This window comes from Amphibalanus amphitrite, unplaced genomic scaffold (genome assembly GCF_019059575.1).
Source record: "Amphibalanus amphitrite isolate SeventyFive unplaced genomic scaffold, NRLGWU_Aamphi_draft 000291F_arrow, whole genome shotgun sequence".
Classification (NCBI taxonomy): domain Eukaryota; kingdom Metazoa; phylum Arthropoda; class Thecostraca; order Balanomorpha; family Balanidae; genus Amphibalanus; species Amphibalanus amphitrite.
The window spans coordinates 327,994-341,190 of record NW_024881786.1 but is presented as its reverse complement, the minus strand read 5'-3'; the positions used below and the strand labels follow the sequence as shown (position 1 = coordinate 341,190).

Sequence of the window (13,197 nt, the reverse complement as noted above, 5' to 3'; positions counted from 1 at the left end):
GCACTGGGTGAACATAAGAGACCAATCCGTCGAGCGAGTGCCGATAGATGTGGCACCTGCGACCGCAGCAGGTGTGTCAAGTGATGGTCAGTAATGAGGTTTGGGGGTGCTCGCACCGGACAGCAAGCCTTTGGCGGCAAGGCCCCAATGTCAAGCTTTCTCTTCACCACATGGATTGGAGCTGGGGATGACAGTCCTTGTCTTAGACAAAAGCACGCCTTTGATCGGCCTGAGGCCCGCGATGCTACCATCTGGATGGAGTCTTCCAATGTAAACAGAGACTGATACACGAGCCAGGAGCTGGTTGATACGCCACCAGCTGCACTGATCGTAAATAACCACCGGCGAACACCACCGGCATCCTGCAGTCTAAGGGCGAACCCACCGGCCTCTTTGGTTTAGAAGCGATGTCGTCCCATCACACTCCACCTTCGACCTTTACTCCGCCGCCGCTCTCGCTGTACAAACCGCCGACACCGACGCGCCGTCCGCCCGCTCCGCCGGTGACGGGCGCCGCGCGCCGTCACGGGTCACGGCCGGCGCCGTGGGAAAGGGCCGTCACGACACGGCGCTCGGCGGGACGGAAGTGGCGGCGCCGGTCCGACCGCCGCTGCAGCGCCCGGCCGCCCACAGAGCGACTACTGTGGCGGCCGGCCGCAGGGGTACGCGGACGGACGGACGGGCGCCGATCCGAAATGGGTCGCCCAGGACCGATTGGTCGGTTATAAAACTGCCGACGGTGCCCAGAGGCCGCGGGGACGGACGGCCCGGAGCGGGACACGGGTAGACCGATCACACCTACATCAGACGGACCGACAGAGAGGAGGGGGACCGGGAGAGCGGAGCCCATATGGCAGCAGTCCGGACACCGGCGATATCTGGGCCGGGATCGTAAAACGGCGGCGCACAGGGTGAATGTTAACTGGATTGGGATAACATGGCCCCGGCACCAGACATGTGCATGGATCCGAGAGCTGGATCTATGATCTCAGTGGATCTCTCGACAAAATAGAGGGGTTGGATCTATGCTCCGAGTGGATCTCTCGACAAAATTCAGGGGTTGGATCTTTGATCCGAATGGATCTCTCGACAAAATTTAGGAGTCGGATCTATGATCTCTGTGGATCCAGCGGGCAAAAATTTGTGGAGGACCTATGATCTGTATGGATCTCACGACAACATGTAGCCAATGAAACCCTTATCCTACATAATTGTACACCTAACAGTGCAATACAATTGAGAATTGTCACTTGTGGACATGGTTAAGACCAGTTGTAATCATTAGGTATCATCATGAAATCTGAATTTAAATCAACAACATTTGTACTACATTTAAAATAAACCAAGAACATGCACATTGCTACTTTTTTTGACCAATTGTTACTTTTTCATGACAGCAATCTTATCAACAAGCTACAGCCACTTTAATTCAATGAACAAACAGTACAGACAGATGCAGTGTATTGTATTGTATTGTATTTACATTTAAGAGCGATCCACATACGATGTGCGTGGCGATTACTGCTCATCTATCGCTTGTGGCAGTGGCAGCGGGGCACTGCAGATTTTCATTTTGGTCCCATTTTTTCCATGCAACGCCAGTAGGGCTAATGTTAAAATGCCAAAATCTATGGGGGGCACTGTACCCTGGTGCCACCCCCCGCCCCCCGCCCCCCTGTTCCGCCGCCTATGGACAGATGTTAGGAAATCAAACCTGGAAGCCAAATAGGTCAGTTTTGTTAAAAATAATCCAGCAATCCACTTCTGCCAGGTATGAAATCCCAATCCAGAATGTTCGTATGAGCTATTAGTATGTGCAACACAATTTCGATTTAGTAAGAATAGCAACCAACCTCTAATACTTTCCTAATAATAAAAATACAAGTTCAAAAATGGCATCAACTTCTTCAGATTACCTACTTTTGGCATCGTGCCCCGTGTGGTGCCATGCTGTGCTTTCGTTATGAGAGAACCTCCCAAAAAAAGACAAACGAAATTCACAGCTCACGTTTTGGTAATATTGTTTTATTACGTCATTATCGTTTGACCAATGAAAAATCTCAATTTGACTAAATCCGTAATGATTCCAAAAGATTCCCCGTAATAGGCCCTTCAAACTAATGACGTAAGATATTGTGATTCTTTTGAAAAGTGAATAAAATAAAGATGCAAGGCGCACACCCAGCTCAGGGCCATGTAATACCGTTTCAGCTTACGTTTACGTCATTAAATTCAACGCTACAAAGATGATATTCACAAACAATCGTATCGTAAAATCATGTGAGGCAGAAAAAAAAACTGAACATCCTTTTGAAAAAACTCCAGACTTTTGCATTTCCAGTTTAATTTTTTATTTATTTTCATTATACTCGAAGGTAGAACGCTAACCTCATTTGTTATTTGAAATGACGTCACGAGTTCTATTTAGATATTGAATAATCATTTTACGGTAAATATCCAAGGCCATTACAATTGATATTTCGCTTCCCATCGCTTCCGCAGGCTGTTGAATATTTTTATACTTTTGTTTATATCTCAGTTTATTTTATCAAATATTTCTTTCAATAGATTGAAATACCTTTACCTAACCAAGCCACATTTGTCAGCATCATCTTTTATTGTTTATCAATCAATTGTGTTAGCCGTAAACTGGAAAGCCTCATGGTTGTCTAATGCAAGATTGTCTTATCAATATCATTATGTAGATTCTAATATGAATTGTGATGTGGTAGGTGCCTAGTAATGTATCGTTCATTAGTCATTACTTTGACTTACCTCTATGTTAATTGTTAATGCAAACTTTTCTGTTGGTATGTGAACAATCTTCATGTCACTCAATTCTCTCAAGTTGTGACCGTCATGAGCCTCCTTTATTTTGTATTCTGTATAATGTAACTGGATGCCTTTACTAATATGGCCTTTGTATAAGATTGTTTGTTTCTAGCCATACTTTGGTATTCATAACTTTTTATGAAAGAAAGTTGTTAACATTTTTGAGCACCTATGAGCTATGATCCCAATGGATCTCACGACAAAATTGGGGAGCCAGATCTATGGTCCGAGTGGATCTAGCGACAAAATTGAAGGGTCAGATCTATGATCCCAGTAGATCTCTCGACAAAATTGAGGGGTTGGATCTATGATCTGAATGGATCTCGGATCGGGATCCATGGGATCGGATCTCAGATCCATTTTTCCGGATCCAAGCACATGTCTGCCCGGCACGGCGTCATACCAGCAGTGTTTCAAATCACAAACGGACAAAATACACGGAGAAAGGCGTGTGTTACACTTACTACCTAACGTCACATCCCTGGCCACAAATAGGGAAAATCGAGATACGCATTCGAAAATATTTGGAAACTTGTATTTGCCTCTCTCAAAACGACAGCGGCTTTACAAGGCACCACGGCTGTTGTATGCAAATGTCTAAATTTCTATAGCCGGGTAGCTTAGTCGGCTGAGAGATCAGATTCGTCCTCGCCCTTCACCATTCATGGTTTCGAAAACGGCCTCTAATTGGGCAGCAGATGGTACCCAGCCTCCGGGTCGGCGCCGTCGCCTGAGCGCAGCACATAGCGGAAGCGGTGCCCAGCGACTGGCCGACCGCGCCTGTTCACGCTGCACGCCGGAGACATCAGCGCTGGAGAGCCCACCCGTCAGCCGAGATCCCGACCGGCGAGAGGAGGAGGGTCCGCAGCCCAGGGCCCCACTGACGGGAGCCGGGACCAGGGGAAAGCCTCTGCCGACCCTGTGTGCCCCCGAGCTCACTAACCAGAGTGAATACACGGGAGCCGGGACCAGGGGAGAGCCTCTGCCGACCCTGTGTGCCCCCCCCCCCCGACCTCAGCAACCAGAGGGAATCTCGTTTGTCTGTTTATTCATTGGTGCTTCTCGTCTTGAATCGAGCTCGGAGCGCCAGTGGGCCTTAGAAACAATGTGGGTGGAGTGCATTTCACCAATCGAGCAGCCCCCTCCAATCGCCGCCTGAACGCGGTCCGTCTCCCCATCGTACACCTCGGGCTTACGAGTCGGTGCGGTGCCGCGTTGTTGATATCTTTGCATCGTTCCTCTATAGCACAGAGATTCAATGAGTATATTCATCCATCCGACATAATCCAATCCGCCATGACCACCTCTCGGTGCCTGCCATAACCTCCGCTCTCCAATCGTCGCGCATTACAAAACCGTGCGGCGCCACGGTGGAAGTGCCTGTCGCCGGGTCGCTGTGTGTCGGGCGGCGCTGCCGACCCCAGGGCAGGGGCCGGTGCCAGTCCGACCTCACCGACCCCGCCCACCCCACCCTGACGGCCCAGCATAGTGCCGAGTGGGGAGGGGGGGGGGGGGCGTCTGTAAATGCAACAGCTGAGTCCGACATGACCTTGGAGCGCCTGAAGCCAGCACCGCAGGCAGGTCCCACTCCCGACTGAGCCGAGTGAACGGCAGGTCCGGACCGTGCGGGGCGGATTAGGGCCGCGCCACGGTTTGATCGCAGCCAGTTACGCTGTACACTGGAGAGTTGTATGTGGTTCTGCAGGTTATGGCTATGCCGTCCGTGAACAAAATTTGTGGCACTGGCATCTTCAGGTGGCGTGGCCTTTTCATGAGAACTGGGGCCACGATGAGAACAGGAGTACGGTACGATTGAGATTCGGTGAAAACACGCTGAAAGGATCGCCTATGTAGCTGTAAGAACCATGAACAAAACGGCAATAAACATTTGGACGGTGGATGACACCTTCGCGAGTCGCTGCAGCTCGTGGTATTTCCGGGTTGGACCCGTTTCTCGCGGCCCGCCACTGCCGTGTCAGGGGATCTATCCTGGGAATATCCGGGTCCTCTCCGGCGCGCGGCGTCCGGGACCGATCGGTCCGGGTCCGGCTACGGCTCCGGATCTCGGCAGGAAACCATCGCGGCCTCCAACTGATGACACGGCAGTGGGACCGTACACGACACTCCGTAAAAACGCCAGCTAATGCGACCTTCGTGCAAACCAGTTCTGCGGAGGAAGGCGGTCCACACAATGCCGCCAGCGGAGTCCGGTGACTGGGTGGCTGAGCGGCCCCTTGCCCAGGTGACGGACGGGGTGGCTGAGCGGCCCCCTGGCCCCGGTGGCTGAGCGTCCCCTGGCCCCAGTGACGGACGGGGGGGGGGTGGCTGAGCGGCCCCTGGCCCCGGTAACGGATGGGGTGGCTGAGCGGCCCCTGGCCCCGGTGACGGACGGGGTGGCTGAGCGGCCCCCTGGCCCCGGTGACGGACGGGGTGGCTGAGCGGCCCCCTGGCCCCGGTGGCTGAGCGGCCCCTGTCCCCAGTGACGGACGGGGGGGTGGCTGAGCGGCCCCTGGCCCCAGTGACGGACGGGGGGGGGGGTGGCTGAGCGGCCCCTGGCCCCGGTGACGGACGGGGTGGCTGAGCGGCCCCTGGCCCCGGTGACTGGGTGGCTGAGCGGCCCCTGGCGCTGGAAGCGGCGGTCTGGAGCCGCTGCGGGTAACTCAGGCAGCAGGCCCACAGGCCTCGGTCACAGTGCGGCCGGGAGCTGTGTCAGCTGCGTCACCGGGCGGCAGTCGCGAGCGGGCGGCACGCCGATCAGAAATGTGCCCAATCACGACAGCAGGTGAGGCGGCTCGGCCCGACCGTTGTGAGCTGACGGACGGCGGGCGAGGCTGGCGGCGGCCCCAGCTACCGACGCGGGCCTCCTGACACCCCGCTGTTCAAAGCCCGAGCTACCGCGCCGCTATTCTGGCAGCACGGCCATCCCGCGCACCGGCCAACATAAAGGCCCGACACACTCAGAGATTAGATAGCACTCAAAGCGTCACAACAAACGAACCCAGCCTAATTAAATGGCATACTGCGCATCAACTGAAATGACGCTACACACCATGTCTATAATCCTCAGTCAAGCTGCTTCAAAGCATTCGGCTTCAGCAGCCACGGAGCCCGAAATAGATGGGATGTGGACATTCCGCCTGGCCTCTGACTGCAATATGTCAGCGACGCGAGTATCCAGCGCCGCTCTGACTGCAATATGTCAGCGCCGCGAGTATCCAGCGCCGCGAGTGTCGCTATCGCCGTCGGAGGTCCTTCCCCAGGCCGCTTCACTGTCCCGCCACCGCCCCACCATCCCGCTGCTGTCCCACTGTCCCGCTGCTGTCCCACTGTCCCACTGCTGTCCCACTATCCCGCTGCTGTCCCACTGTCCCGCTACTGTCCTACTATCCCGCTGCTGTCCCACTGTCCCGCTGCCGCCCCACTGTCCCGCTGCTGTCCCACTACCCCGCTCCCGCCCCACTATCCTGCTGCCGCTCCACTGCCCGCTGCCGCCCCAATGTCCCACTGTCCCGCTGCCGCCCCACTGTCCCGCTGCTGTCCCACCCCGCAGTCCGTGTTCCGTTCGAGATCTCCCCGTCTCTCTCCCACCACTCGCTCTGGGAGGGACCCTGGCCGACACCGTGTCACCCGGGGAGGGACCCTGAGCCGACACCGTGTCACCCGGGGAGGGATCCTGAGCCGACACCGTGTCACCCGGGGAGGGACCCTGAGCCGACACCGTGTCACCCGGGGAGGGACCCTGGCCGACACCGTGTCACCCGGGGAGGGACCCTGAGCCGACACCGTGTCACCGGGGGAGGGATCCTAAGCTGACACCGTGTCACCCGGGGAGGGACCCTGAGCCGACACCGTGTCACCCGGGGAGGGACCCTGGCCGACACCGTGTCACCCGGGGAGGGACCCTGGCCGACACCGTGTCACCCGGGGAGGGACCCTGGCCGACACCGTGTCACCCGGGGAGGGACCCTGAGCCGACACCGTGTCACCCGGGGAGGGACCCTGGCCGACACCGTGTCACCCGGGGAGGGATCCTAAGCTGACACCGTGTCACCCGGGGAGGGACCCTGAGCCGACACCGTGTCACCCGGGGAGGGACCCTGAGCCGACACCGTGTCACCCGGGGAGGGATCCTAAGCTGACACCGTGTCACCCGGGGAGGGACCCTGAGCCGACACCGTGTCACCCGGGGAGGGACCCTGAGCCGACACCGTGTCACCCGGGGAGGGATCCTAAGCTGACACCGTGTCACCCGGGGAGGGACCCTGAGCCGACACCGTGTCACCCGGGGAGGGACCCTGAGCCGACACCGTGTCACCCGGGGAGGGATCCTAAGCTGACACCGTGTCACCCGGGGAGGGACCCTGAGCCGACACCGTGTCACCCGGGGAGGGACCCTGAGCCGACACCGTGTCACCCGGGGAGGGACCCTGAGCCGACACCGTGTCACCCGGGGAGGGACCCTGAGCCGACACCGTGTCACCCGGGGAGGGACCCTGAGCCAACACCGAACACAGGCCTCACCGGCTGCCGGTAGCGGCGCCTGGCGGCGCTCAGAGGCCCGCGCCGCACACCCCACACCCCGCACCCCGCGCCCGGCCCGCAGCGGGCCGGGCGCGGCTGCATCAACAGCCTCCAGCTGGGCAACAGCACCGGAGCGCCGAGCGACCGCGGTCGGTGCGGCGGCGGTCACAGCCCAGCGGCGGGGCTCCGTCCTGAGGCCGACGCCGCCGTGACGGCCGCGCAGTGCTGCAGGGCGCCGCTAAATGTCACACCGGCCGCGGGGTCGGCTGCGGCGCCGCCGGCGGGGCGGGCACAGTCCGTCCGTCGGACAGACGGACACCGTCCCCGCCACACGGAGACGGCGAGCGGAGACCGGCGACCGGCGGCCGGCGACCGCCCGACCTCGACACGGCCGCCGGTGCCGGGGCGCCTCCACGGCCACCGTGTCCCCGCTCGGGGAGGCCAAAACGCCGCGCTCCGCCGCCGCCGGTGGCGGGGTGCGCGTCGCGGCGGCCGACCGTTACCCCGGCCAAGGTCGGCGGGTCACCGAGGTGTTTGTGGGCGGGTGTGTGCGTGTGTGCTGCGTGCCTCAGTTCCAGAGCTCGGTCGTTTCAGCAACTCCCGCGCCGTGTCGGGGAGGGAGCGATGGGCGGCGGGGGCTGGCGGGGACAGAGTGCCCCCGCTCCGGGCCGCGGGCCCCGGTCCGGTGGGACCTCACGGCGGACAGACGGCGGCGGCTGCGGCAGCTCCGCTCGGCGGCGCGTCCGTCCGGGTCCGGCGCGGCGTGTCGCCCTGGTCGTTGACCTGTGCTCCGGTGCCGACCGGCCGCCGACCAGCAGCGGCGCGGCGGGCCCGACCGGCCGGCCGGCCACTCCACCCGGCTCCGCTCCGGCCGGCCACTCCACACGGCTCCGCTCCGGCTGGCCACTCCACCCAGCTCCGCTCCGCTCCGCTCCGGCCGGCCACTCCACACGGCTCCGCTCCGGCTGGCCACTCCACCCGGCTCCGCTCCGCTCCGCTCCGCTCCGCTCCGGCCGGTCGGCTTCCTTCCTCCGTTGCACGGCCGCCCGGTGTGACGTCAGAGTGACGTCACGGTCCGTCCGGTAACGGTGAGCCGGTCTCGGCAGTGGGTCGCGCGTGGTTGTGGTGCCGCCGCCCAGGCCCGCCCAGGGAGGAGGCGCGCCGGCCGGCGGCCGGTGAGAGAACAGATATCAAACAGATGTCGGCGGGACGACTGCCGCGCAGCGAGAGCGAAACCAAACGGTCGTGAAACATCACACAATGAAACTGACGACCGAACGACCGATGGAGCGGGCTAAACACGAGTTAACATGGAGCTATAATTCATCACCAATTCAGCTTATGAAACATCACAGCCAAGTGACTGCCGGTGGGAGATAAGAACCCTATGCTGGCAATCAGCACAAGGATTCTCCGGAAGCATCCATGTGTCAGAGCGCATATCATCTCTATTTTGGGCGCTAAGCCCAGATCACACTCGTACCTGCCCATGTTCGCGGCCCGAGCCCACCAGCGGCGGTTTCCCGTCACCCAGTCATGTGCCGCTGGCGCCGCGGCCTCGGCTGCGGCACTGTGCTGGCCGGCGGACACTGGACAGTCAGTGGGTGACACCATTTGACATCTGTACCGTTCAGGGTGCAGATGTACCCCCGACAGCGCTGCGGTGATGGACGGTGAGTGCCAGAGGCTCCACGTGCAGGCTGAGCGGAGAGCGGTCAGCCGGCGCCGGCCGTCCGCAGACCCGCTCCGCGCCACGCTCACAGGCACGCTCGACGCCACGCTCCGCGGCCCACCGGTGAAAGCCGCCGTCCGCAAAAAAGCTGCCTGTCGGGAGGCGATGGCAGCGGCAGCCGCGGTGACGGCGGCACTGCAGCGCAGACAGTTTTGTCGACTAGGTGCAGCTGTCAGCGCCAAATACGGCTCTCACGGCAGCGTCCGACACTGCCAGGGGAACCAGCGGCCCCTGTCCACTGTCGAGAGCTGACACAGCCCTCCCCACTGTCGAGAGATGCCACAGCCTTCCCCTCGCTCCCTCCCCACTAGCGAGAGCTGCCACAGCCCCTCCCTCCCTCCCTCCCCACTGTCGAGAGATGCCACAGCCCTCCCTCCCTTCCTCCCCGGCCGGACAGCCAGTCGCGGCGACCGGACGCCGCGGGCCGTCTGTGAGAAAACACGCTGGGCGCCGCGATCGCGCCGCAAAAAGGGCATCATCAGGTGGCGCGGGTCGACGACCGCAGCGCGCGCGCTTCCCGGCGGCTGGCGGCGGGTGCCGACAGGCGCTGGGCCGCTCCAGCGCCGCCCCTCCCCGCCCGTCACCTGTGGACCACCGCACGGGCCACTGAACCACATACCGACCCCCCCCCCCCCCCCCCCCACCGCAAGTCCAGGTGGCCCTGGAGACGCCCCTCCATACTCGGGGCGCCCCTTCATACCGGAGAGAGGACGCACGCGTGGCGGCATAGACGCCGCTCGCACGCGCTGGAGCACCCGCCGGTGATCGTTCCAGAACAATCGGCGGGACGGTCGTCACTGCGTAAACAGCCGGACCGAGCCCACGGCACGGCGGCACTCCCCGTGAGCTGCACACTTAACCGTAAACACAAACCCAGTCCCGGAGGTGACACCGGTCCGCGGCGGGACACCCGGTGAACTGGGGAGTGGGAGCCTGCCGTGCCGGCTCTGCCCAGAGACAGGCGCGGACGGCGCCGCTCGGAATGTTCCCAGGTCACTCCCCTCTGGTCTCGGCCCTCTGCTCACCCCCTGCCGCGCCGGCCGGCCTCCCTGAGCTGTCCTGGCTGAGCCGACAGACCGGCGATATCGACCAATAATCTCAGGGAGGAGCCGTCAGCGCGGGGCACGGACGGCAAACACAGCAGTCAGCAGGAGCACGCACCAGTTACCGCCATCACACACAGAGCGCAGAGTGCAGCGAGCGACATACGACAGACACGGCGGCACGGTGACAGGCACGAGTGAACATCATCAGGGCCCCTGTGTAACGGGCCGGCCGGGGAGCCCCGCGGCCGCAGCCCCTCGGTGTGCCGATCGCCGCCGCGGGGAGAGGGACGGGGAGCCCCACAGCACCGGCCCGACCGGAGCCGGCCGCCGAGGATGACGAAACACTCCACCAGCTGCCGGTGGCGCGCGCCGCGCCGGGGGCGGCGGGGGTGACGGCGGGCCCGTACCAGTCAACACCGCCCCGACACACCCACCACCCAGTACAGCGGTCACAGCGGCGCCCGGAGACCCACTCACCTGGAGACATAGCCCTTGAGCATGGGGTTGTTGGCTGAGTTGTACATGGCGTCGGCGGCGGTCCCAGCCGCGTCTGTCGCTGCCGCGGCCGGCTCACATCGGCACCTCGCCTCCTGCCGGCCACACGCGCCGTCACACGGGGCCCGCCGCGGCACACACACACAGACACAGACACACTGTCACAGGGCCACTGGCGGTCGGGCGGCGGCCCGTCGCGCGCCGGCCGCGCAGCACACACAGCACCACCACCTCACGCGGCGGCCTCTCACGGGCGTCTGGCGTCGGCCGGCCGCCGGACCCAGCCACGGCCGAGCCGCGCCGAGAGGGCGGCGCGAGCGGCGCGGCGCGGCGCGGCGCCACCACCGGCGCCGACAGGCACCCCACTCCACCTGAATGGAGGCCGCCTCCTCCCGCCGTCAGATCAGTCCCCATCAGTCCTCTCGGTGTGACAGCCCCTGCCCGCCCCGGATTAACTCGTCAGTAATGAGGTTCAGAGCGGATCAGGATGAGGTTCAGAGCGGTACCTGCACGGCGACTCCGGCCCATTGCCACTCTCCACGGACACCTTTTGACAGAATCTCTGGCAATTTCCTGCTTGGTAGGTGGCTTGAACCAGACCACATTTGAGATGCTCGGCTGAGTGACCTGTGTTCAGCTCGGTGTGTTAATAATGTGCAGCTGGACAAAGTATTCGTCCAGTTACTCCCAGTGTGTCAGCAGCATTCCGATGATGAGACATACGACAGACATACGGCAGTACGGCAGGCGGGACGCCAGATCGGACACCGATGTCATCAGCCACATCGCGGCGGCGACGCTCCCTGGTGCTCGGCCGGCAGGCTCATCAAGTCCCGCCCTCAGCCCACAGGCCCCGGAAATGACGGGTCCAATCGACACGGCAGAGGGTTTCCACGAGGCCGGGGGCTAGCCGGTAATTAGAAATCCATGCGTAACCTGCCTTCAAAATGTAGAGGTTTCAGGGGGCTGTAATTACCAGACCGGCAGTCCAGCCCCGCCACAACGTTGGAAGGTCACATGGGCGAATACCGAGGACCTAAAAAGCCCAAGAAGTCCAATGGCAGGGAACCAACAGGGCCTGACCTCTGAGCACACCTTCTTAGGTCGTCGGCCATCCACTGAACAGACCCCCGGCGCAACCCCCGGCCACTCAACACAGTGCAGGTGGTCGGCGGCCACCCAACACAGTCCAGGCAGTCGGCCGGCCACTGAACACAGTACAGGCGGTCGGCGGCCACTGAACATAGTGCAGGCCGACCACTCAACACAGTGCAGGCGGTCGGCGGCCACTGAACACAGTGCAGGCGGTCGGCCGGCCACTGAACACAGTGCAGGCGGTCGGCGGCCACTGAACATAGTGCATGCGGTCGGCGGCGGTCCCAGCCCCGGCAGAGGCCCAGCATTCCAGTCGGCCGGCCGGCCGGCCAGCTGCCGCCGTCCGTAGTCCGTGCGGTCGCCAGCGGCGCCGCCGGGGGGGGGGGGGGGGTGACGGCCGGCACGGGATACTGGCACAAACGGGGAACATTCATTCTGGCCAGGGTTCATAATGTCCAGGGTACGATATGCCCAGTGTCGAAATGGCCAGTGCCTTGAATAGGCCAGAGTTCATAATGTCCAGGGATTGCATGGTCCAAATGCGGCCAACTGGCTGCAGATAGGGTATATTCAAAGAGGCCAGGGTTCATAATGTCCAGGGCACGATGTGTCCAGTGTTCGAAATGGCCAGGGTTCATAATGTCCAGGACACGATGTGTCCAGTGTTCGAAATGGCCAGGGTTCATAATGTCCAGGGAACGATGTGTCCAGTGTTCAAAATGGCCAGTGCCTTGAATGGGCCAGAGTTCATAATGTCCACGGATTACATAGTCATTGAAAGTGACGTCATTATGTAAAAACACGGAACCAGCTCAATGCGAAGCAGTGCAGTGCCGAAGGCAATGCCTTAGGAGAGATTACAGGCAATAGTAAATCTAATATTTTTAGGTTAAGTGGTTATGTATCTGGCTTCAGGCCGAAGGCCTGAAGCCTGATGCATAACCACTTAACCTAAAAATATTTGATTTACTATTGCTTGCAATCTATTCATGCGAGAAACTATTTCCTTATCCCCGGTAGGCAAACATCATTACCTTAGGTTAGGTTAGGTTAGGTTAGGTTAGGTTAGGTTTGGTTTGGTTTGGTTGACTGTGTAATCCCTGGACACTATGAACTCTGGCCAATTCAAGGCACTGGCCATTTTGAACACTGGACACATCGTGCCCTGGACATTATGAACCCTGGCCATTTCGAACACTGGACACATCGTGCCCTGGACATTATGAACCCTGGCCATTTCGAGCACTGGACACATCGTGCCCTGGACATTATGAACCCTGGCCTCTTTGAATTTACCTTATCTGCAGCCAGTTGGCCACATTTGGACCATGCAAACCCTGGACAATATGAACACTGGCCAATTCAAGGCACTGGTCATTTCGAGCACTGGACACATCGTACCCTGGACATTATGAACCCTGGCCTAAATAATACGCACCCGGCACAAACCAGACCCACGGACCCTGCAGCAGCACC

The 13,197-nt window shown here is 60.7% G+C and overlaps 1 protein-coding gene across 1 annotated transcript in view; it reads right to left on the bottom strand.

Annotated features, from left to right (window-relative positions):
• Positions 1-10,873, bottom strand: part of LOC122387599 (nascent polypeptide-associated complex subunit alpha, muscle-specific form-like) — a 56,666-nt gene extending 45,793 nt beyond the window's left edge. The window contains exon 1 of the mRNA XM_043377939.1: positions 10,609-10,873. Within this exon, the coding sequence (XP_043233874.1) occupies positions 10,609-10,655 (47 nt within the window). The 5' untranslated portion in view covers positions 10,656-10,873. The remainder of the gene's footprint in view (positions 1-10,608) is intronic.
• Positions 10,874-13,197: the final 2,324 nt, after the last annotated feature.